The 27480-nt window shown below is 37.0% G+C and overlaps 1 protein-coding gene across 1 annotated transcript in view; it reads left to right on the top strand.

Annotated features, from left to right (window-relative positions):
* The window catches only part of tmem72 (transmembrane protein 72), a 53929-nt gene that overhangs the window by 3642 nt on the left and 22807 nt on the right, over positions 1-27480 (top strand). Inside the window, exons 2-3 of the mRNA XM_039773787.1 lie at positions 4995-5061; positions 8998-9069. Coding sequence (XP_039629721.1) covers positions 4995-5061; positions 8998-9069 — 139 coding nt within the window. The remainder of the gene's footprint in view (positions 1-4994; positions 5062-8997; positions 9070-27480) is intronic.

Genomic DNA, 27480 nt, shown 5'->3' with positions numbered 1-27480 from the left:
TTCTGTTTAAATTGTAAGTGGTTCTTTATTTATTTTTACTTCTTTACCAAAATCTGGTTTGTATGATGACAGTACTGCATTTCTGAAACCATTTTTAATGCACTTTTGAACTTAGTCAATTTTTTTTTTCTTTTTAAATTTTATGGTGGTAGGTTCAGTCAACAAAGCTTTAAAAATAAACACTGCTCGATTGTCTGTTTCCTAAATCTTTTTAAACTTCCTTTTTATGTTAACTTTAGTCTTACAATAATGTTCTTGCTACTGCCTAAAATAATTTACAGATACTTAACTCTTCTTGCAGAGGCTAACGATCTTGTGAACTAGGGTAGGTCAGAATGACTTTATTACATATACATTTCAGTTTGTTTAGGATGGCACACTGCCATAATGTTTAGCATTGATGTGTTCTGAGTCCTGGATTTGAATCTTGTGATTGACCTTGTGGAGTTTTCACATTTTCACTGTGCCTGCATAGGTTTTTCTACTTTGTAATGAAAATAAGCAGAGGAGACACACAGATAAAGGTTTGGGGAAATCCCTGTATACTGTCAGGTGGTCTGAGAAATATATCCAGACTGATACCAAATACTCACAGAATAAATCAGACATAAGAGACTATGAAGCAAGGTTTGACAGGATTTTTATGGATAATTGGTAGGAAATGACGTAGACAAATAAAATGATGTTGAAGATGGAGGACGGAGATGATGACATAAATAAGCTGGAAATTAGGTCATCAGGAGTGAAGTCATCGTGGTGGGACTTAAGGAGAAGCCCTCGCTGGCAGGAACATAGAAGTGGAACCGTTCATGAGAGTTGAAAAGGATGTTACTCTGGTGGACCTCCAAAAGGTGTGCTCTTTAATCCTCTGCTTTTCTGCTGAATAAGGGAGAGAGGTTTTAGTACTTTGTTTTAAATCCCCAATTCTTGTTCTGTCGTGCTTCATTGAGCCCATTGGCTGCCCCCTAATCACGAGCCGTGACAACTTGCACTCCAGTTTGTATCCCCAAAGATTTTAGTGAGCGGCTGCCTGGTAATTCTAAACGGTCCTGGGTGAGTGTGTTGAGATGTATGCATGAGTAGGCCCTCTGATGGACTAGTGTTCAGAGCTGGTTCCACTCTGCTGCACCCAGTGCTGGCAAGATAGACTCAAGGCCCTAATCATCTTGAACTAGATTAAGCAGATTTGTAAAGGCAGGTGTGAAGGAGTTTCCTGTCTGAGATCAGCTCCTGTTACACACTCATGCTGTAGAGACCTAGGCAGATATCAGAACAAAGAAATTAATGAACATGATAAGACTTTGAAAGAAGAATTGGTTTTGCTCAATGAAAAACACCATAAGGTGGGACAAATATATTTGTTGGGGAAATTGTGATATGTTAGTTTGGTTTATTTCAGGCTGGTCAGAAGTCCATCAAATCGTACTATAACTAAATTTGAGGATATGATTGGTAATAGATAGATAGATAGATAGATAGATAGATAGATAGATAGATAGATAGATAGATAGATAGATAGATAGATAGATAGATAGATAGATAGATAGATAGATAGATAGATAGATAGATAGATAGATAGATAGATAGATAGATACTTTATTAATCCCAAGGGGAAATTCACAATGTTTTAAGGCTTATCTCTTCTATTGTTGCCAGGCTATTGTATCCACATTTTATAGTTTGCTGAAGAATAGTAAACCTATTGTAACTCCAGATCATATTGCTAAACAATTTTCAGTTTTTCTTGTAAGTTTCACAATTTCTAAATTTCAAAGTTAATGTATGGATCTCTGTATGAAATCAACTTGCCACATTTACAATTTATAGTAAGCAAACGCACTGTTTAGGAAGGGTAAGTTCTTACGCTGTATAATTAATGACTATTAATACATCCACTACAGTTTTATTCTGTTTATTGTCATTATACCTTACAGTGCAACTGAAGTAAAAATACAGCTTGTGACAATACTCTCCCAAAGTAATGGCAGTTTAAACATGCAACATGGGTCAGACAGCAGAGCCACATGCAGTGCATACTTTTTGGTTCTGGTATCTCAAAACTTGATTTCTACCCCAGTCTACACAATGGTACTCAAAGCAAGTGTAACAGGTGGTAGGTCACACTTACAGGTAATCTAACTTAGACACCATTTAAATATCCGACTACGCCACCCAGTTTTATCAAGAGACTGGGAACTCCTGAAATTTACCAATGATAGCACACAGGTTTCTTTAAATTGGGCGGTGAGTAAACACACAATGAAAGACACAACAGTAATTTCAGGAAAAGCAACAGTAACTTCTATTACACCAGACAATAATGAGTACATTAAAAAGATAAATGAACATAAACCAAATCTAACAGTATCATGAAGAAAATTTCTTTTTTAGAAAGGAAAGCACACAGTCCACACTCTAAAAGTCCATTAAAAACAGAATTGGATGATACAACCTGTAGTGGTGCAAAGTCCAGTTTGTTCTCAGTGTTACCCCAACACTTAATTGTTCAACTGTCCACGGATGCACTCTGTTCACCGGACACTCGTTTCCCAAGAGAAGTTTTGTCAAAATCGTGGAATCCCTGTCGGCGTCTCTTCGTTGTTCCTTTTTTTCCACCCTGGGCTCCTTGTATTGCTGTGAATTAGGCACGCCTTATTTCTTGTCTGCCAGCTTCGCTCGGTCCTATCATGCGGCTTCCCTCTCTCACTGGACCCACAACCGGCGTCTCCTTGTAGAGCTGTCTCTTCCTCCCTGGAAGTATTGCCGTCCTTGTGCCTCACGTCGTGCCAGCCACGTACCCTTGTCAACCTGCGAGCCCCTGTGCTCTGTCCGAGTGTCTTGGCTGTGTTCTCAGTGAACTGTCCCCCAACACTTCTCCTGGCCAGAGATTAAATCTCCTTCAGTCCCTGCAATTATCAGTTCTGAACAACCAGATTAAGCGATGGCACATCTAAATTTCCTGGGTTTAACAAATAATGGAAACACAAGTTAACAAAATGTATTGTTACCAACCATTAATGAGTACAGATCTGCTGTTTAGAAACCAATATTTCCAAGTCAGGTAAATACAGACATCCTCCAAGGCCAGACTTCAAAGCGGCGACTCCTTTGCAAGACAGCAAATACTTACACAAACAATCCTGACACAATCAGTAACTGGATTATCCAGGATTCTCCAAGGAAGCAGCAGTTCTGTTATCACACGTAGCATTGTTTGTACATCTCAACCAGCCATAAACTTCAAAATGGTGACTCCTATGCAATCCAGCAAATACCTACAATCTGCAGACAGCCTTTTAACTTCTCACCCCCACTGCCAACAATGGGTGCCTATTGCCTGTTCATTTGCTGGGCTTTAAATGTAATATTTGCATGTTTCTTTTCCTAAGAGAGTAATGGATTGACACAGTGTACAAAAATGTCCCCCCTCTGACACAAGTGTCTACCAGAAGCACATCAGTAGTGCATTAACATCAATCAGCCTTTGATTAAAGCTTATCAAGGCTTTTTAACATGGAGTTTGACACCAAGAAATGGCCTCTCTCTTAAACTAGTGTGCACAGACCATCTCTTTTATGGCAATCTTCTAAAACTGCAGAAGTCACCTTGATGTCACTGCTGTGGTTCCTGTTGCAAATGATCTCTACTGGAAATTCTTTCCTCTCATGCCACTCTATCAGAGGTTTGCAAGCTAAGCAAAGTGGTACACTGATGAATAAATCCAATGAATTGTATAATAATTACATGCTGTGTAGTGCTGAAGCTAATGTGAGAGCAAAAAAAGATCAAGATAAATCTAGTGTTTTCCAACTGCATATTCCTTTCAAATTCTGCCAAAACTTGTTTTTAAAATGTAGACACCTGGAGATGAAATTTGACATAAAAAGCACTGAATACAAAAAAGAGTATAGCCTGAAAATCTGGAACTGGGCATATGCAGAGCACTGAACTTAAACTTGGAATGCGTGACAGTGCACAGCTTAGTCCCGCTGTCTTAGATGAGTTCAAGTCCCTGTCTGTGTGAAATTGTCACATTCTCTCTTTGCCTTTGTGTTTTTTCTCCGGGTTCCATATTCCAAAAATATGCAGGTTATATACTGTAAATTGGCAACTCCAAAAACTCACCAACATATAACTAAGTGTGGTTATGCACACCCAGTAAATGTGAACTGTGATGGATTTACATCCAAGGTTGGCTCCTGCTTTGTTCCTAATGATTCTTGGATAGACTTGTGCTCCTACTGACCTTAATGGGACTAGGTGGGTTTGGATAATGGATGAAGGATGAAAGTATTTGATAAATTTTTGCTAGGGTTTTACTTTGTTTAAGAAAAAAAAACACATAATGTAACACATTTTAGTGAAAGATACAATCACACAAGCAATACAGTGAAAAAAAACACTGAGTTCATTAAAAAAATGCTGGACAAAATCCATCATACTAAAAACAAACATTCAGTTTCCTTTCCCTACTCATAACTGAGAAATATATGGCAATAAAGACCTGATGTGATTCCTCATACAGTATATATTAAAAAAAGAGCAAAGATCAAGAAAAGACCTGGCAAGCTATTTAATGATAACTTGAATAAATTATTAGCATATTCTAAGCAATTCTTGAACCATTCCTCAAAGAGGAAATTTGATTTCATGTTTTTATTTATAAAATTATATGGTGTAAGTCATTTTAAATAGTTATTCAATGGAATTCCAGCTGGTATGCCACAGTTTGATTCGTGATTTTAATTAGTAAAGTTGTTCTCCCCCTTTTTTGCTTCAAACTCTTACTCAATAAGCCTTGAAAATATGACTGATGCTCTTTTTCAAGAAAAAAAAATTCAAAAAACTTTCATGAAATGTAAGTGATGTGTTTGTCATTGAACTTGACATATGTTAATACAAAGTATTTGCTTATTGTGAAAATGTTACAAAGATTATAGCTTGTATCTGATGTAACAAAATGTTTTCATCATTTCATTTAATGTTTAACAAAGTTCTTCTTGGAGTGGGAGTGGAAACAGCCCTTCAAGGAAAGTTTGAAAGCCTTGCTGTTTATCTTCTGTAAGTATTCAGTTTTTGTTATGTTTGATCAGAAAAACAGGTTTAAAATGTATTGCGTCACAGAGTCACACTACTTGGTTATGTTCTTAGACAGTTCAATCATAAGATGAACAAAACTGAAAATGTTCAGTGTGCCTTTCTCTGAGGACTACTAAAGCTTAGGTTGAACGTCACCATATTGTCCAAATTATCCCCAAAACTGAACATTTATCTCAGGCAAAAAACCTGAAGGCAACGTTAACTAAAGCAACATATTATCAGTCTCCAAAAGATACGATACAGAGGTGAGGATACAGAGGTTGTACAGTGCAGACCCTTTAACAAGAGACCCGTGGAATCATTCATCACAATGAATTCTGCCCTTTAAAAGGTTCACATACTTTTTCAAGGTGAAAAGCCCCCAACATATTGGATCAGCATAAAAAAAGGAAGTCATGGACATTTAGATCCGTAAGTTTGAGTTAGTAGTAGTAGATCCAAAATAAAGTAGTATTAGTAGATCCAGTAGTAGTAGTAAAGTAGTAAAGTAGTAGTAGTAGATCCAAAATAAAGTATGGCTTGTTGTTTGTAATTATGTATATGTAGAATGTTAAAATATTTCTATTATTTACAGCATATCATTGTCTCAAAAGGTTGTAAAAAGTAAATTCAAATAAATAACAATCTTCATGACATCATATTCAAATGAGGGTCATCTTAAAAATAAGATTTGTTTTTTCATAAAATGATTAGTCATAATATTCTTTTTGATGCAAGACTAATACATTATTAAATGGGTAAAATAATCATAATATGTAAGTAAGATTTGAGTAATGTAACATAACAGAAACGTCTGAGTTTGTAAATAAAATTTGTCTAGCAGAATATATTCCATATGCATCTTATTTATCTTTACATATTAAATGTTTACTCTGTGCATATCGGATTTGACTAAATATATTTAAAGATGACTCCATGTATGCCAAATTATCTGGCACACTGGCACAGTGAATATGTCTGCTACATCACACTTTTCCTGGTTGCAATACTACAATATGTCTGGTCATTGACACTGTGGAATCTATAGGGTGGTCCATATCTAATTATGCAATTTTAATTACGCTATAACTTATCAAGTTTATTACATAGAAAATCACACAAAAAGTCCCGGACCATCGAGAAGTGTGCGAACTGACGACATGAAGAATCATCCTTGTGCTGAACTGGAATTGTCCCCGCATAAATCAAAGTCATCCAGACGATCTGGATCTGCATATTTAGATCTTGACAATTCTGTATACATTGTCTATACATGTTTTTTTTCCTCCTAGTCCTCCAGTTTTTCTCTTACAGTCCCAAATACATGCTTGTTAGGTTGAATGCGAGTGTAGGTGTGCCTGAATGGGCCCTGAATTGGGGCATTACGTCAGACATTTCTGGTAGCTTTGGGTGTCCCTGCACCCTTGATCGCTGTACTACCGTTAAAAGGACAAACAACTTAGGAAGCCCCTGAGATACCCATTCATTTAGAGAGAACAGCATTGTCCCATATTATAATATAGGATATTACAATCTAATAAATTGGCAGAAAAGAGTTGGACACCCCTTGCTTTCCCTGATCTCATCTTCTAACATGCAGTCTAGGCACACCTACCGAAGCAGCCATCTTTTGTCCACGACATCTTGTTACATTTTGCTTACTTCCCAAGGAATTTCTGTCTCTGTTCCATCAGGGTTATGATTTCCTAGCAGTTTCCAGTCTCACTGTCTTCTGGCATTCCAGGGAACATTAAATCTTGGCCTGCAGGCCTAACTCTCTGTCTACTGTGTAGTCCTCTGTCTGTTACCCTTCTTGAGGATCCAGCACACACAAGTACACACACACATACATATACTACACGAGCATGTGTAGGACACCTCTAGCTGCCACAGTGACTCTTCTCTTGACATTTTCCCAGGACGCTTACTTTGCCTGAACCAGAATATACAAGACAATTGTCCTTTTAAACAAAATCTCCAGTAAAAACACGCAAGTAGAAAGTAAATGACCAAAGTAAGAACAACCATCTCCTCTCTCTTTTTGAAACTGGTCTTCAGTCAAAATCTAATGAGGTGGATAAACCACTTGCTTTGGTGATGCATCAAGCCTTGCAAGGCTACAGGGAAAGCATGCAGTAGTAGGGATGATGTAGGTCATCATGCCAGTGCAGAAGCTGGGACACTGCCACAGCCAAGCATGCCCTCTATAGTATGTGCAAAATATTTCCAGAAGGACTAGGGGCAGGGGTACTCAGGATGTAGGGATTGAAGCTTGCCTTGGATGCAATCATGCAATTCTCCTGCAGAACACTAGAGGGCAGATGAACCTGCAGTTATCATAAATGTCAGGCCCACTTAGTAATAAAAGAGGAAGGATTTAGAGGGCTGACACAAGGCTGACATTCATTTATGTTAATAGAGGGCACTGCTGTCATAAAGAGAAAAGAATGACTCTTTAAAGTAAAAAGGCAGCAATTGAACAGCCTTGCAAGTGTTGCATTCTTAAGAGAACCATATTACTGCTATTGATGGTTATATACAGTATATTGATGTTTAATATATTGAACATATTGTTAATGCTTGTGTTTAATAGTTTTGATCAGTAAAATTCACCAAAGTGTTTTTGCAGTGGATATGCTGTATTTGCAAGTAAGTTTTTTTTGCCGAAAACATACCTTTAAATTTACTTACCATCTAGCGTGGACAAACATTTTTTTCCCAAATCCCATGATGCTTTGCCAGGTCAGCATGACATCAAAGACCTGTACCAGCCAATGTTGCAGGGTATAAAATGTTGATACTAGTAGTGGTCTATAAATTAGGTGAAAACTTGAGAATAATTTTTAAACACAAAATACACATACTTCGTAAGAAAATGAAAATGTATCCATGTGTTAAAGGTAATGTCTTCTTGTACAGACTTGTATGTGACCTGTGGAGTCTGGTATCTCTGCAGCCCAGAGCCTCCACCCTGGAGCTCCAAGAACATGGAGCTGACTTGCTTGACAGTACTTGACATTATATGAGTCAGATAACTCACCCACAACCCTAATCTTAGCTATAGGCTACAGGGTGTTCACATATTTAATTCTATTAATTTTATCTCTGGGAAGCAGGGAGGCACACTGGTTAGCACTGCTGCCTCATAGTTTAGGTCACTATTTGGCTGCAATAATCAGGGAGGCATAGTTGGCAGATGTTTCCCAAGCTGTTGGGAACACTTTAAAGACCATCACACCATTATAATCCACTCAGAACTACTTCTGTTTCTCGTTTCCATGGACTTCAATGCATTTTGACAAGTTTGGGGAAGTTCCTGAACATTTCTGTGATTTCACCAAACAAGAGGCAAAGTGAATGCAGTAGGGTACGCTGAAGGGATAAGATAACGTTATATTATGTTTTACAGACAAATAAACACTTAATGCCCAGATAACTAGTTTTAAAATAATTTTCTTGAGAGGCTATGGGAATATGGATGCAATTTAGAGAACAGGCTTCTATCAAGACCTGAAAGATAACAAAAAGGTACAAACTCCAAAGAGCTCTTGACTTGTATACTGTCAACAAGTTATATTTTCAGTGAAGGAGTGTTCTAGTGCTTTAAATTATTGTTAAAATATTATTTCAATTGTGATTTAAACATAAGTGAATATATGCAAGTATATCCATTAAATTAGATTAGATTAGATTAGATTAGATTAGATAAACATTTTTAATCCCAAGGGGAAATTCACATGCACACAGCAGCAGAAACATAAAAAACAAGAATGCAGACTCACAGGACACATAGTACAGCCAATTAATCAAACAATTGATAATTAAAAATAAATAAGTAATTAAATATACATTGTGCAGAAATTTCAAAATGTACAGTTTCATAGCATATCATGAGTGATTTTTATTTTGACTCTTTAGTTTTTCAGCTGCTGGTGTTAGTCTTTTTGAGATATCTTTCTTCATTGACCTGTTGCTGTCAAGATGTTTGCCGTAAGTATCTGGAAAACATTTCTTAAGTGTGTTATCTCCAATTATCTTTTACGTTACAACTCTGGATCTTTTCTCAAATTTCTCAAATCACAAATAATCATTCCTTTTCCTTTCTGGTAATAAAAGGTAAGCCTTTAGAAAACATGCACAGTATGATTTTTCTTTTCTAAAATATTTGAAAAGTAGCAGAAGTAAAAAGAAAAAATGCATTTCAATTTAATGTATGAGTTGTTCACTGAAACTAGAAGCAGCATTATTTCCAGGTTCTTCTATTAGGCTACTTCATAATAAGTGCAGCATACTCTGTTGAAATATATGTACATTTTTTTTGCATACACACATGCATTTTAACCACAGTCTCATCAGACAAAACCAAATGCTTGTAATTGCTCAACGATTAAGACTGGAGTCACAATTATAAAAATGTACATGAAAAATATGCACATGATTATTCTTTTTTTCGTGTTCACATGTCAAGATCAAAGACAGAAGCTGGAATAGGGAATCTCTGACTTGAGGCAAATATCCTCATAGAACGCAGATGACAGAGTTGATAGCAGGAATGGGGAGGCTAACACTGGGGAAGCTGTATTAAGTCAGCATTGGTATTATGATGAATATGAATGTTTAGGGTAGGCAATTTAAGGTATAATTATCATTTTTGTTTTAGTAGGTTTTTTTTTAACTTAATAGATATTGATAGTAATATTGTTTTTTGGTTTAATTATACACTTTTATACTCCACTTTTGTGATATTTTTTCACATTTGTGGCCATGTTGTTTATTATTGCTAGACTGGTTACCAATCACAAGACTAGCAAGTCGCATGCCAAGTAATGCAATCGCTTCCTGCCTATTTAGGATGGTGTCACGTAGTTACTTGCATCTAAGTCTTAGATAAACAGTAACAAATGACATGCTGTGCAAAAATTTCTGCTTAACGATTCTCCTTATAGTTTCCCTAAATATATATTTCTTTTTTTTTTTGAGATCTTCTACTAGGATTTTTTGCCCTTCTAGTAATAAGCTTAACATTATTTCTGATATCTATTGTATAGGCCCTAAATTTTATCTTTAATAAAGGTGTTGTCAAAGTAAACATGTTTGTTTGCAGCTTGTCTTCACAGACCTTCCATAAACAAGAGGAACATTGCTATAGTCAAACATGAATGTCTCCCAACTTTCTATCTCGAAAACACAGGAGTAGAATGGCTTAGATTAGAGTGAAGGTTGGTAGTGACTGTCTTCAGATTGGAGGAGGCTTTGGTGGAATGATTGCAGTGCTCTTAACTGGACGTTATATATATATGTATGTACATACACTCACCTAAATGATTATTAGGAACACCATACTAATATGGTGTTTGACCCCCTTTCGCCTTCAGAACTGCCTTAATTCTGCGTGGCATTGATTCAACAAGGTGCTGTATGCGTTCTTTAGAAATGTTGGCCCATATTGATAGGATAGCTTCTTGCAGTTGATGGAGATTTGTGGGATGCACATCCAGGGCACAAAGCTCCCGTTCCACCACATCCCAAAGATGCTCAATTGGGTTGAGGTCTGGTGACTGTGGGGGCCATTTTAGTACAGTGAACTCATTGTCATGTTCAAGAAACCAATTTGAAATGATTCAAGCTTTGTGACATGGTGCTTTATCCTGCTGGAAGTAGCCATCAGAGGATGGGTACATGGTAATCATGAAGGGATGGACATGGTCAGAAACAATGCTCAGGTAGCCCGTGGCATTTAAACGATGCCCAATTGGCACTAAGGGGCCTACAGTGTGCCAAGAAAACATCCCCCACACCATTACACCACCACCACCAGCCTGCACAGTGGTAACAAGGCATGATGGATCCATGTTCTCATTCTGTTTACGCCAAATTCTGACTCTACCATTTGAATCTCTCAACAGAAATCGAGACTCATCAGACCAGGCAACATTTTTCCAGTCTTCAACTGTCCAATTTTGGTGAGCTCGTGCAAATTGTAGCCTCTTTTTCCTATTTGTAGTGGAGATGATTGGTACCCTGTGGGGTCTTCTGCTGTTGTAGCCCATCCACCTCAAGGTTGTGCGTGTTGTGGCTTCACAAATGCTTTGCTGCATACCTCGGTTGTAACGAGTGTTTATTTCAGTCAAAGTTGCTCTTCTATCAGCTTGAATCAGTTGGCCCATTCTCTTCTGACCTCTAGCATCAACAAGGCATTTTCGCCCACAGGACTGCCGCATACTGGATGTTTTTCCCTTTTCACACCATTCTTTGTAAACCCTAGAAATGGTTGTGCGTGAAAATCCCAGTAACTAAGCAAATTGTGAAATACTCAGACCGGCTCGTCTGGCACCAACAACCATGCCACGCTCCAAATTGCTTAAATCACCTTTCTTTCCCATTCTGACATTCAGTTTGGAGTTCAGGAGATTGTCTTGACCAGGACCACACCCCTAAATGCATTGAAGCAACTGCCATGTGATTGGTTGATTAGATAATTGCATTAATGAGAAATTGAACAGGTGTTCCTAATAATCCTTTAGGTGACTGTATATGTCATGATGCCAGGCCTACAAGCCAGATACTGATCGTCTTATTCCAGTCCTGGGCACAAACCACTGTTAGAAGCTCCAGGTCCTAGATATTCTAAGAAACTACAATTATGATTGCCAAAACCAGACCATGAATTAAGAAAGAGAGCTCAGCACAAGGGACAGAAAAAACATGGTCCAGAGAGAAAAAAAATATGGCTAAGAAAGTATCTGATAGACTGAGTTGAGCGGACTGATATCAAAGTTGTAACATAACATAAACAAAAATGGCATTTTAGTATTTTTAAAATAATTTACATTTCATTTAAATTCATTTTTATATAGCACACTGTGCAGAGTGCAGAGTGCTGTACACTATTAAACATATGTAGCCATTTAAATAATTACTATTACCTGAGTTCTAATTTCTTCCATGACATGGTTCAAAAATCTGTAATAATGACTATAACAGGCATGTCATGACACACACTAAATTCCTCTTGATAACAGATTTCTAGGGTTACTATTGTCATGGCTACAGAAAACAGGGACGTTCCTACTTGCATGTGCTAATCAACATGAAACATGTCGCCACTCTCCAGTGTTATGATTAGCGAATATAAGTAACTTTCCTTGAAATTTCCTTGCCCAAAAGACCAAGCGCAATAGAGTAATATATTGTGCTAACTGATATTGTTTCAATTGTAATTTAACTGAAATAAATTTCATATGCACTTCAGAGCAGGTGATCCACCTGAAGCTAAGTATGTTCAAGCCCGGCCAGTACTTGGATAGGAGACCAACCATGAAAAGCTTGGGTTGCTGCTGGGAGAGGTGTTGGTGAGGCCAGTAGAGGACATTTACCCTGAGGTTTGAATGTGGTCCCTAATGCCCCAGTGTAGTGATGAGGACACTCTGCTGTAAAAATGGTGTTGTCCTTCAGATGAGATTTGAAACCGAGGTCCTAACTCTCTGTGGTCATAAAAGATCCCTGGGCGTCCTTCGTAAAGAGCAGGGTGTATTCCAAAGTTCAGACTGAAATGCCCTTTATGGCCTAGTCATTCTGGCCCCTTAATCATCCCTTTCACCACCTAACACCTAATGAGTGGTGAGCCTACTGGCACAAAAATGGCTGACATTGCATCACCCATGTGGCCCCTATACATTACAATACTGTACTTGTCCTTTATTTCTGGCCCCGGGCGTGGTTAAATCTCTCTCTCTCACAGAACGTATAACACTCGCGTTGTGAAGGCTGGTGCGGCTGAATGCACGTTAAGGAGAAGCGGTTGGATCATCTGCTGGCAAGCTGCGTGTTCTGCTTGTTGCTTGTTATTTTAAGAGCTGGGAGCACATGAAGGGTGTCTGCCAAAAGCATTCCAACAACTGCTTGGTTAGATGTCTGTGAACTTGTTTTAAATGTTGTCTCACTGCCTTGTCTCGCATGATGTTAAAGTGTCTCTCTCGAGACATCAAATTGTCTTCTGAGAAGATCACGTCTCGTCTCCCTAGTCTCCCTCCCAAGATTTTTTTTTATAATAGAGAGATTATTATTAAAAGGAAATAAGTGCAATCAGGTATATTTATTCAAACAACTGAGGCAACCTTCAAAACTAGGCTAACACTAGTAAAATACAATTTAATGTATAAAAGTACAAAATACTAAATTTAGGCATAAGGAACATTAATTATAAATGCTAGATGGGCAATGGTGACCTACATGCAGCCACCTCTGACAAGGATTTAGGAGTATGTGTTGGCATAACATTATCATTGTCTAGTCAGAAGCAATTGAAAATTGAAATGAAACTAAATTAGATTATATTATAGATTATAGTGTTAAAAATTCAGTAAATCAAGGGACATTATGCTTGGACTATACAGTACAATGTGCTTTAGACCACAAATACAATTCTGGTGACCAAATTACAAAAAAGTAGAAGTCATGAAAAGAAGAGCAATCAAGTGCTTTGCAGTGCTAAAGTATACATAAGTAGTAAAGTGATGTACCATGGTATCAAGAGAAGTACTAATTATATATTATGTTTCAATAGGGGGACTCTAGTTATTTTCCTAGGTTGTGGGGATGTGTCGGATTTTGTAGTTTGCTTCCAGAAATGTAAAAGGCTCATTCTCGGAGAAACAGATGTAGGATTGGTAGTGCATCGTGTTGTACTGTTCAAATTACGTACAAATATAGTTGTTGCTTTCACTCCTGCCTCAGTGTTGTTTTTTGGAATTAGATGATAGTTTGACAACGAGGAAAAACTTTAACTTGTCAGCCCCAGCTTTGCAGAGAAGAGACGAGCGTCTTGAGTCAAACAGTCACCTGTTAACAAGGATGTCAGGAATTGGTAGGACACATTTTATTTGAGAATAAGAAAAATAAAAAAATAAAAATGGAGAGAGTAACGGGTGAGGCAATAGGCTCACTTTCTGCATTTAATCAGAATGTGCCAACGTGGGAGGAGTGCTGTGATGTATTAGAGCATGTCTTTATTGCAAACTGAATAGAAGATAGTGATACAAAAAGTATATACATAAAAAGATATTCAAGCGACACGATTTTATTCAAAAATGTACATGCGCCAAAAAGTAAAAAAAAAAAAATTAATGTACTAAGATTTTATTGGACATAGGTGACTAAAAATAAAATTGTGGGGTGCCCATAAAAGAATTAATTAAATTCTATTAAAATGCATAGATTCATGAAAGTGAAATTTCTAAACAGCATAACTATGGAAAGAAAGTGACACGTCATATAAAACTTGATTAAAGTATGTAGGATAATGGTTATAACTGGAGAAATTTTCAAATTGTAAGAGTGATTTTTTGGAATCATTTAAGCAATCTATACATTTTTATTAGAATTGATCAACAAACCAAAGAACAAAACCAGAAGGACAGATAACAAAACCTTCCATAACCAAGAAACCTGTCAGTTTAAAGAGGACACAAGTACTAGGGTGTTGTACCATGTTAGCCATTATGGATGTAGTGAGAAGTCAAGCAAAATAATAACTTTTATTGGCTAACTAAAAAGACTTCAATAAGCAAGCTTTCAAGGCAACTCAGGCCCCTTCTTCAGGCAAGATGTAATCAAGATATAAGAGGACACAAGATAATGCCTTCCTAAACAGAAAATTCTCTGTTTTATTTGCCCTTAGGGATTGCACTCTGACTAGCAGCAGCAGCTAAGAATCAATCATTACGGACAAAGACCTAACTGTCTCTAATCTAAACTGTAGAGTAACCAACTTTAAAGAAGCCTAATTTTCTAATAAAAAGGGAAAAAAGAAAGAAAGAAAAAGACCATCCAAAAGCAAAGTTCCAACGTTGTGAATAAAATTTGTAATGTACAAAATATGTCAATCGGTTCATTTTATTTATGACCCGGAAGGTAATTCTTATTTTTTAGCATTTCATCTTCCATTTAAAGTTCTTTTTTTATTTATACTTCTAACATGTGTTTATAATAGATAAGAAACAATGTGCCTATTAAAGTATTTTACTGGCACTGCTATGATGATAAAACTAGGACAAGCACTTGAGTTTTTGAAAGAGGACAACAGTAAGAGACTTTTATGTTTGGATTTGTAATGGTTGTATACAATGGCCTAACTGTAGTCTGCTGAAACGGCCTTTGTTTAGATTATTTCTTGTCAATGGTTTTATCTTTTGGACATGCTCTGTTTCATGCTTCACTTATAAGATAACGAAGCATTCTTGAATCAGCTACTAGTCATGCCTGTGGGCAATGTAATAATTTTCCATCTTCCATCTTTTACTTAGTGCACATCACTGTAAGTGCCCAGCAGTCTGTATGATTTTTTTTCATTCTTTCACGTAAGTTCGAGAATAATGCCTTAATGGATTCAGTTTCAATAATGCAAACATCACGCTTTTCATTCTTTTGATAAATTAGTCCATATAATCCAACAATTTAAATACTTGAACTTTTTTTGTAATTGTAGAAATAATTATTAATTTGAGTTTTCTTTGTGAATTTACTGACTTGTATTAACATTTTTTAAGTTTTATCTGAATAGTAGAGACTTTAAGTCAATTAGTGGTCTGGCCACAAAAACAAAGAAGAGCAGGTTTCTCATTAAACTCTATATCACAATAGCTACAAGTTCCTCTGAAAGAAAGATTTGTATTAATTTATAGCACACCCTCTACTATATCCTCCCAGGCTCTCAGAAAAAAGTGGCATGGATTGGAAGGTGTAATTATCTTTACTTTGGCATGTTTCATATTGCTTGAGGAAGCACAAGTCACTTCTGATTCATATGATTGATCCAAATTTAATACAGGGCCAAATCATAATCCCAGTAGGATTATTTCTTTATATATACCCAGCAAATTTTGCAGATTTTTCGATAATTAAAATACTCTTTTACTAAGGTGTCTAGGATGTGGCCAGTCAGTAAAACACCCCACCACTCCACGCATAAGCTGTCTCTTGAGAATAAATAGCATCTTGTAATCATACTGTATTTGCACAATTTGCTGCTCATTAAGGCATTCAGCATATAGTTGACAATTTTTTGCTCCTCAATAGCAATATATCACTAAAGTTAAAATACAATAATGCAAGAACTTGGAAAAAATGCCTTATGCACCATTAAATGTTGGAAAAAGACAGCATGGTGGCTCAGTGACTTTCTCACTAAACCTAGACACAGAGACAGAGTCCTCTACATGAACTGCTTATTCTCCTAATATCTGTGTTGTTTTCCTCTACAACTGTTTTCACCTCTCCAATTGCGATTAAAAAATTGCTCCAGTAGCTATGGCCAGGGATATACAGTCACCTCATTGAGCATAAAATCTTGTATGGGGCAGGACTCATTTTCATATATATATATATATATATTAATAAAGCTGATGTCACATTACATGACCTCTAGTCGTAGGATATATCAGACTGCAGTTGTTAATCTTGTCATTGGACCTTGTCAATTTACATGACTGAAAATCGCTGGGCATGTGACATTTAGTGATTTCATGTCACCTTTCCAGTACAGTCTTGCTTAGTCTTTTTTCTGACAGACAATAACATGCTGCCTAGTGGAGCCTGTCCTGTAAGGAATGTTAACAGGTATAGTGAGTTCAGCTGCAATCTCTGTCCTTTTATTTCTTCTTTTCTTACTGTCATGATATGTGAAACACAAGACATTAGACAGAGAAACTTCCCTTCTGTATGTGAGTTGTAAAAAAATCAACATTGCTTATTTCTCATCACAGCATTGTTCTTCCGAACAACTCCCTACAACTAAACAGTGAGCCACTGTTTGTGCTGTCAACTGTATTACGACTCGCTAAGACTATGGAAAAGTCGCATAATGTGACATGATCCTTAAAATGGGAAGTGTTATGGAAATTTGTTAGAAAAATAATTACATTTTTTTATCTTTAACAAGCAAGTCCGGCATTCTAAAACTGGATTTGAAGCTCAATACATTAAAACCCCCCAACAGAAGAATATAATTGTCCAGTTTGTATCAGCGAAAGACATAATCCCATTGATACGTGGTCTGAGAAAAATGGGGTGTCCTTGGAAGGTACTTTTTCTCTTTTATATTGTTTAAAATATATGCATTAAAATAAAATATCTATAACCACACAATCAGACACATAATTCTTTACAGGTTTCACATTACAAAATATTAAACAAAATCAATGTAACATTTGAAAGAGAGAATTAAAATGCATTGAACCATGAAACCCCATATTTACTCAATTCAGAAAGAAAGGCAGATTATAAGATAGTTCCTCTTATAAGTTAAAACACCAGATTTCCTTTTTATTGTGACCAAGCCGTTGAGAAAAAACATTCCTTAGTATCTGGCATGAAATGTTTGGACTCCAGGAAGACGTTAATGGGAGATCTGCTTGTCAGGATGACCTGTTTGAAGAATGTTTTGGTAATTATGGGGGCAGTCAGTTCATATACAGTATGTGTTTTCTGGACATTTGCTCTGCTGTACACCAAGGTCATTGGTAGCAGTAAGCCCTATTCCTTTATCAGGGCAAATCTTTAACAGAGTGTAACGGGTGGCCGGGTCCCATGCCTGGTTGGGATGCCCCTGCTGCATATGTTCCGGGGGAGCAGCCATGGGCTCCACAGTACCTTCCCCGGGACGCTTGGTGGAAACCTCCCTGGGTGACGCTGATGCCTCAGTTTCCCGCAGGGCTCCATGGGAGATGGAGTTCTCCACAACCCTGTGGGGATCTGGGGTGGCCGCCAGGGGATGCTGCATGGATCCCGGAGCCTTGCTGGTCCCCTCTACAGCCCCGCCCGGAAGTGCAATTAGTAACAGCTGATCAAGCACCTGGAGCACTTCCGGGTGGGCTATAAAAACGCCCAGCAGCCACCACTCAGGAGCCAGAATCGGGAGGAAGAGGACGAGGTTGCTTGGGAGGAGTGGTGGTGCCAAGGTGGAGGACTGTGTGTTTTGTTTAAGTGCTTGAGACTGTGTATTGCCTGTGGGGTTCACGGGGAAGACATGTCCCACAGGTAAAGAAAAATAAAAGATCATTGTGCTTTTACACGTGCCTCTGGGTCATTCTGTGCCAGGTCGGGCGCAATATAGCACCTTTATACCACAAGAGATAGACTTTAATATACTTTAGGGCAGTGGCTCCCAAACTTAGTGCTGGGGACTCCCTGTGGCTGCAGGTTTTTATTCCAACCAACCTCTATTTTTCATTGGACTCCTAGCCTAATTAAGTGAGCCATTATTTCCCATTTTCTGTGTTTTCGGGTCAATGTAGAAATTAAAAACTAAGGTTTTACTAAAATGTACTTAACGCACACACGTACCGGTCCCGGGACATAACAGCGTTTTGATGACGTTACAGCCATGTGTGCATGCCCATCTGTCATACATCTCGACATACCACCCATCAAATGAAACTTCAAAGTCTCGTCTTACCGATGATATAAACCATTTTGACACACAACAACCACAGCACTAACACTAAAGTCTTTTTTACAGAGAAGTACATACTTTTAAGAGTTGACTTTCCCTACCTTTGAAGACCCCCTGCAAGTCAAACATCAATATTTCCGAGCAGTATTGATCCCATTCTGTCCGTAAGGCTCCAGCGAATATAATCCAGTAAAACGATTAGGTCCAAAACACACGATATATCCTCAAAGGGACAAAAACTCCAGAAAACGTTTCATAACTTGAGACTAGCTACGTATTTTTTTTCATTTCTATTGATCATATCAGACGTAATTTGTTTCTGTCGGCGATAACCATGCTACAGCATGTTACACGGAAGTGTTAGCTTCTGATTGACACCTAAGTTGGCCAATTACGACGGGTCTGGGGTTGACTGGCACCTCGTATAGCCAATGAGTGTCACAGACAGCTGAACGATGATGTACAACTCCAAACCCTGGTAGAATCTACCAGTTTGATTGGACACTGTGAGTGACACTCAAAACTTACAGCCAATGAGCAGCTGAGCACGTAGATATATAACTTGCCATACTAACTTGTAAACAAAACGATCAGAGCTGCGCGAAGGTGGCATTTGTGCCAGTCTGCAGACTTGGTGCGTGGTTGTTTATTGTGATTTCACCAAGTTTTTTCGCATTTTAAATATGGATAAAAGTACAGATAAACGTGAATACACTCTCGATTAAAAGTATTAGAGGCATGTACGCGTGTGAAAGTAATCAATCGCCCAGGAGAGGTCTAATGTCAGAGAGCGACATGTGCCACGCCCTTGTGCTTTCTGCTTGCTAGTGATTGCTGCCATCAGTGGCACATGGAAAAACGCTGAGCTGTGTTGTAACAGTTTGTAAAAGAAATGTATATAGTTTGTGTGCATTTTATATTAAAAAAAAAAGTAAAAAATAAAATATATATATATATTTTTGGCCCATAAGACTTGTGTTGACTATTTTTATATTGAAATGTGTATTTTTTATTGTTTTTATTATTTTTATAACTAATAGAGTGACACTGTGTGTAGATATAGATTCCTTTAGGTGTAAGCTTTCAGTAGAGCCCTCATTGATATCTGTGGGTTGAAGCATTCAAAGTTATTACACTTTTTCCATACGTTCCAAAATGTGGATAATGGTCCCTCTAAAAAGCCCCTGGGCATGCCCACATAAAAACTGGTGTAAAAATGTCATTTTTACAGGTATTCTTTTCAAATTTGAAATGTGAGTAGTCAACAAGTTATTCTGTTGGTACATAGTGTGTTTCTGTCCCCACCTACCTACTGCAGCTATAGAGGCCTTTATTTTCACAAAAAAACTTAGGCGAGAACAAAAAAATTCGTTTTTTTTGTGAGTTCTAATGTGCATAACTTTTGATCAGTCACACCTACAGTGATTCTGACTACTAAGGGTGAAACTAGAGAATGTTACCTTTACAAAGAGACCAAACATGTGTTTATACTCCAGATAGTTCAATAACAGCAATGATTCTAATTTGGCGAGGTCAAATTACAAGAGATTTGGCAAAAATGACCCCGCTTGATAAAAGCAGCTATTTGGGGATATATTTTTAACACTTCTTAACAGTGCTTTCATCCTGATTTTTATTCTGCTTTTCCAGTTGTTGTGATTATTTAATTCATTATTTACTAATTAGTGCAGTAGTTGCAGGGTGTCTGCTCTGTTTGTTGTTAATTGTCACTATTAGAGTTAAATGAAAGGAGTAAACTACACACATAAAGGGAAAAATAATAGGAAAACAACAAAAGAGAGTTAAACATGTATAGCTTTAGAAAAAAACATATTTCTAAATGTCTTATAAATGTAAAGAAGAGAAAAAATAACAGCTAATTAAGTGAGATCAATTATTATTACTGAATATGAAGCTGGTTGGAACAAAAACCTGCAACCAGAGGGGTTCCCCAGGACAGAGTCTGTGAACCACTGTTTTAGGATATTGTCATCAGAAAAATATTTTACTTTTGGGGGCACTTCTACTGCCAACTGCATAGGGACTAACATCATGAAAATCATCGTAACATCATCGTAAAGTAACTCAATTGTCCTGCAAGGGCAAAATAATTCATTTTCCAAACTGGAACATTCAGAAGCCGTATTTATACACAAATGCTAACCCAACCTCTCCTCTCTAACCCAGGATTTTAAAATTAGTTGAGAGCATGTATACATGATAACAATTATAAATAAATCAGGGAACTTAATGTGCCAGTTTCCAGGTGAAGAGTTATCATAATTCCAAGGAATTTAATGAGACTGTTTAAGTGTAAACAAAGCTGTAAATTTGCAGGTTAGGTCCAGCAAACCATTACTGCAGACATTAGGATATCGATATATTATTTGTTTTTTGGTATTTGAAACATTGTATTAATCCCTGAGAGGATATTGTCTTTATCATGCATCAGATTGCATGGTCAGCCATTATGATACATGATGGTAAGACATCGAATCCCGTAAATGCCAATAGGGACTCTGCTCTTTTGAGCCCTTGAGCAAGGCCCTTAACCTGCAATTGCTGAGTGCTTTGAGTAGTGAGAAAAGCGCTATATAAATGCAAAGAATTATTATTATTATTATGATAGTGAGATATGATGATGTTATTCTGAGTTAACTCATCAGAGGAGAATTAGATGATATGAAGACTTCCAGTGGTGTTTCTTCATTAAGGGCTAGTTACAAGATGCTGTGCAAAATAAATAATACACTTCATTCAGTAATATATGTTATTGATGAAATGTCTATAACAACCTTCTCCATTATCCACTTAACCATTTTTTAATTTCCATCATATTCTAATTGTATTTATTTTTCTAGAAAAATATTGTTTTATGTAATATGTGAATTTGTCTTAGTGCAAGACATTGCAAATCTGTTTCTGGCTTAAGGGGCTATCTCTATTGGCCTGCAGTGTTCTCACTTTCCCCTTTGGTGTGTGTGTGTGCACACTGTGAAAACAAAATACGGGCACTGTCAAAATGTTGGGGTATCGCGTGTGGTAAACCCCCTAACAGATCCAAAGAAATCAGAACTGTAGGTTCTAGGCTATTTCACCAAGAGTATTCATCTGCAGATTAAGGCTGTCTCCGTTTCAGAACTTGTGACATTGTACGCAGGGTCCAAAATAAGTGTCAACTTCCAGCCATCTACATTCTTATATAAGGAACAGACAAGGAGGGGAGAGACTTCTGATAAAGGAGCAGAATTTGCATCATGTGTCTGGGGTCTTTTCTTCCTCCATTCTAGGAAAACAAAGGCACAAGATGTTACTCGCTGAGTTACATTCAAATTTTTCCCCACCATACTTAATTTGAGAGTGTGACAACAGGTACAACCTGAACTTTCCAATGGATCTTATAGGTTGGAACCCTTAAAACTAGGGCTGCCATTTTTTAATCACAAATTTGAACTTCTGATTGAAGTTTTTCCCAGTTAAGGCAAAGCAGTGCAAGTCAGTGAAGAGGTATGAAAAATGCAGTACTACTGTATATCCTCCCTTAAAGGTAGCCACAATAATCTCAAAAAAGAAAAGCTGATCAATATTAGGAATACATTGAGCACAAGTTACACTGATCAGAATGGGGCTGAAGAAGACTGATTGACTGCTTAATTAAAAAAAAACACCAAGAAGGCCTTACATAATAATAATAATAATAATAATACATGTTAGTTATATAGCACCTTTCCCATGCTCAAGCTGTTTACATGTTGCTCAATCCTCTTCATGCAGAAGAAGCCAGTAATATGATTCCCCTGGTTTAAGCAAGTACTGGTGCAGAAAATAAAACAAACAGGTACTGTATGTAGAAAATATTTTTTTCAATTGGTCATTAGCTCCACACTGTACTGCAAAGACCTTGTTGTGAAGTAGCTAGCGATTTCACCGGACATCCCCAGAGTCTTTCATTGAGTCATGCAGTGTGTGTACTCTGCATGTTCTGTCCACATTATTGTGACTTGTCCTTTTACATTCAACTTTATTCATTTCTAAACTTGTGATGCTACCATTCAATTTAGGCATTTCATAGCCAATATATTTTCCTGGGCAGCAGGTGGTTGTGAGGCTCTCATTTTGTGTTACATTTAAATCTACATTACAGTATTTGGTTAGATGATGGAAGTTTCAGAAGATATTACAATAATCTATTGCCAGTCTAGACAGATTTGTTTTGTAGCATAAACTTACATGGCTCACTGGTCATTAGCAAAAGAGAGACAACTATTATTAGTTACGAAAGTTAATGTTAACATTAGAGATGTCAGGATACATAAAGGAAAACTGTGGACTTGCCCAACCTGAATTTTCATACCAAAAAAATGCCACTGGAAATGATTATGACTAGTGTCGTACATGCACATCAGTGGGTCACCGCCCACGGGCTGAGAGGGGGCACTTCCTCTAACTGTCTCATTTTTCTTTGCCTCCACAATGCAGCGAAACCACCCAGTGAGGGCAACTTGACTTCTCCCCTTCAGGTCTCAGAGCCATAAAGGCCCAGCCACCAGGAAGGAGATGTCACTCACTGACTAATGAGAAGAAGAGATGGGCCTTTTTTAAAGAAGTCTTGCTAGGCAGCTATTTATTTGTTAGAACGCCAGAAAGCAACACTTACTTTTGCATTCGTGCCATCGAGTACTGTTTTATCTGACAATTATAAGTAAACAGGGAAAGCCCAGTTGGCGCCCCAACAATAATCGTGGTTTTTGACCCGTCATTATCTCAAACGACCACACTTCCTTGATAATTTTGAAAAGCAAACATAGGAATTAAAGTTAGCTAATATTGCATGGTTAGATATTTGACACACTTCCAAAATTTGATATTATTTTGAAATAACAGAGATCCTCCGTATATGGGTCATAGATGAAACTATAAAGGGCACAGCTGTGCGTCACGTTCTCCTACCAACTAGAAAGTACACTTTAGACAGATGTCCTCTCTAATAAGAAGAGGGAATTTTATGTAAAGTGAACTAATTCTTTAAGAATGCATTGAGAAGAATGAACTCTGGCCCTGTAGTGTACTTCTGGGGTTCAGTGGTGCGGAACCTAGCAGAAGGAAAACAGGAAGGCTCACGATTTTCAGGATGACACATAATCACCATTCTTGTCATCCAACCTACTGCTTGGGGTATAAATGCTTCCTTTAGTTAGCTGAATGGTAAATCTGGACAATGGATAAAAAAAAACACAGTAGGAGGTTGGTGGGTGTTTGTTTGATTAATTTCAGTTCAATATGATTTTATTAAGTGCACTTCCCAGCACACTGTACAATAATAGCAAATGTAGTTTAAAAAGATACAACATAAGCACAAAATGAAAAATGAGGAGAGAAACAAATACACTACATACATAAAATATTATATATAATGTAAATTCAATTGTGAAACACAGAAAAAAAGTTGGAGAGGCAAAAAAAAAAAGGCAGCCATTTCTCCTCTGTGAGCTCCAGGTATGATGATTTCTTCTCCAGTCAGGTGGTTTTTATGATTTTCATAATAACATAAAATCCCAACTTCATACAAAAATTAAACATTAAACAACAAATCTAATATTGTAATAAGTTTTCAACTTTGGCCTTTATTTGTGCAAGATATTGGGTTCATGTAGTGGTAGGGCGTTTACATTGTTGTGCTAGCAGTTACCGGTATATGAATGCACTGCTTATAAAATCAGTCTTATTTTTACTATATATAATGCCTCAGCTCTATTTCAAAAAATTTTGCTAAATTTAAATAAACAATAACATACTGTATGAGAGTTCAGTAGTGCAGTATTGGACAGTGAATCCTTGAGGCTCCAGAGTCTTGTGTTTGAGGCACATTATACAGTATATGGAGTTTATATATTCTCCCTGTGTCTATGTAGGTGTTTCTCCTTGTACTCTGACTATGGAAAATTGTAAAGACATGTGTTAGGTTAGCTGGTGAGTCCAAATTGATCACGAGAGTATGCTCTGAGATGGACTGCTTCAAGTTGGGGGCTTGCCTTGTAGCTGCTGCTGCCAGCATAGGTGCCAACCTGTATGGCCCTGAATTGAATTCCACAGGTCATTAAAGGGAGGTATGGATTATAAACTCTAAATGAACATTCAAGAAAAAATGTCACTGTAGTCTGTACATATGACAATACTACTATGAATATACTTTACTATAGCTAAAAATAATGCACAATGGAAAACATGTTATTTCTTTTAAGAGCCACTAGAGGTCAGTCAATGAGTGAAATATAATCTTAGCTGAAGCTTTCCTGTCTGGCGTACTGTGAAATGTTTACTGTACCTGAAATAACATATCAATTTAAAGATTAAAATGAAAATTAAAGATATGCAGTTTCACATAGAGGGAAATGCAAAAAGTAAAATGTACAGCTAGCCATATATATGTGAACGTTCCTTTTTACTAAACAGGCTCAGATCTTTCCCTTATTAGACAGGAATCCTCCCTCTGCCTGTCTGAGACCTTCCATCAAGGTCATCAGTCACATCTTTATCTGTCGAATGAAGAACTATCATTGTTTCTTTATTACCTATAAATCAGTGAACTGAGGTTTATTATGAGGCTGTGTACAGTCCAAATTGTAAGCACCCTATTGCTTTTAGTTTAGTTTTACAGTAATTCCATTTCAGTACTTAAAGCTATTGCTTTTACAGTGACACCTAATTTGAGTTATTAGTTGATTCTTAAGGTGTAAAGTTCTTTTCCTTTAACTTTATGGACTACAAATATTGGTACATTTTTGCTCTGGCTGTTTCCAACGCAATGAATCACCAATTCGAGCAGACCAAAATCATTATTTATTGGAAAATATGTCTTTTCTATACGACAGGAATGAAAAAATGTGGAGTTCCTCACTGTTTTCAGACAAATGGCACTCTTGAGTTTCTTGAATTATTATGCTGATGGGTTTTAATGATCTTTATCCAAACATTTTAGTCAACATATTTAGACTTAATCATTTTACATCATGTCATCAGAATGGGTACTTTTAAGCAATACATGATGAATACATGATGAGTCTCCCTTGAAATCTATAAAAGATTATTTTTTGCTTATTTTCAGTCATAGGTTGATGACCTAATCTAATCCTAATCTTTATTTCACAATATCATGCTAGTTTTCTTGAAGTGGTAAAAATGTTACAACAGAGCATGAAGATGAATCAGTAGATTGTGCTGCTGCACCACATTCTTTCATTGTCTGCTTTGGTATGTATTGGGATTCTCTTCTTTTCCACCTACATTCTAAAGATAGTGTGTGTCTTAATGCTAGTTAATGATCCAAGATTGGCCCAATAGAAGTAATTATGGGTAAGTGTGTCTTGAAATGGACTACATTCTGTACAGGCTTGTCTACTGCCTTGTGTCTAGTGCTGCTGGAAGTTTTTCACAGTTGATTCTTGCTTTGTGTTTGGTTCAGTTTAGTACATTTAGCTAGTACATTTTGTTTCTATAGCACATTTCACACAAAACATTTTTCAAATATTCACAAAGGTCCAATAGGAATAAAATAGAGGAAAAAGATCAAATAACATTGGATACAAGCTAATATCAAACATTAAACAACAAACCCATTCCAATAAAGTTTAGTTTTGTATAGTGGTCTTCACTGAGTGCAGGTGCACAGCAATGTGATAAATTCTCATGACAAACGCAAATATAGATTAAACAAATTACCAAATACAGAATTTAAAGGTGCAGGTTTATTAAAATACACAGAAAACAAAATAGAAATTGATCAAGACAAATGGAAATCCACAATATCTTTCCATTAATTAATTGATGAACTATGGCCAGTTGACAAGAGAAGAAATGAAAATTGTAAGAGAAAGTCAAAAACAAAGTCAGACACAGTCACAATCCAAGAGACTTTGGCCAATTGGCTACCTACTTCCTCCTGGGCATTCTGTAGTAGTCAGTACTGGACATCCAATCTGATGAGAGAATCTTTCAATTCAATAATTTGAATGCTCATTTATCTGAAATTACTTCTCAATTGGTAGGATGTAGAGTAGCAGTACCAAGTGGCACATCAAGATACTGAGAAGAGAAACAGAACAAAGGTGGAGTAGTAACCATTTATAAATATTGTATTAATTATGTTTTTAATTCATACAAATGACTAACAAACAGAGATGCAGTATACACAGCTAATCAGCAGCTCAAGTCAGGGTATGCTAGACTAAAGAAGTGAGTCATCTGCTTGGATTTAAAAGCTGAGACTGATGGGGCCTCTCTTTTATAAGCAGGCAGATCATTTCACAGCTTCAGGGCGCTGTAACTAAAAGCTCAACCTCCCACTGATATTTCATTAATCCTTAGGATCTTAAGTAGGCTGACGTCTTGAGATCTTCTACTGCGCTCTGGTTTGTAAGTAATGATAAATTCAGATAAGTAAGCAGGGCCTTGGCCATTTAAGGTTTTATATGTTAAATAGAGAAGAGTAGGGACCCGCAAACTAGAGTTATGTGGTTGCTCTTTTTAGTTCTTATATTGATTCTAGCAGTAGCATTTTGAATTTATTGGAAGCTGCATAAAGAATTCATTCAACTACCAGTGAATAATGTACTGCAGTAGTCAATTGTACTAGAAATAAAAGCATGAATTAATTTCTCAGCATCCTACACTTTTGGAAAAAAAATTCTTTTCTCTGCACTTTTAAAATGGAAAAATGTGTTTTGTAATGTCGTTTTAAATGACACTAGTGTCAAAGATAATGTCTAAATATTAGTGCTTATTCAGTAAAACTAACAGTGATTCCAATAATAGTGAGTTAAAAAGTTATACAATGTTTTAGTAGTCAGCATCATCATCCCCCCACCCCCAATAAAAAGCATCTGTTTTTTCTGTATTCCGAGACAAGTAGTTCTCATCCATTAACTCATTTAACTCACTGACACACAAAATTA

Source organism: Polypterus senegalus, chromosome 1, assembly GCF_016835505.1.
Source record: "Polypterus senegalus isolate Bchr_013 chromosome 1, ASM1683550v1, whole genome shotgun sequence".
In the NCBI taxonomy this organism is placed as follows: Eukaryota; Metazoa; Chordata; class Cladistia; order Polypteriformes; family Polypteridae; genus Polypterus; species Polypterus senegalus.
Note: the sequence above shows the minus strand (reverse complement) of the source record. Positions and strands in the feature narration are given on the sequence as shown.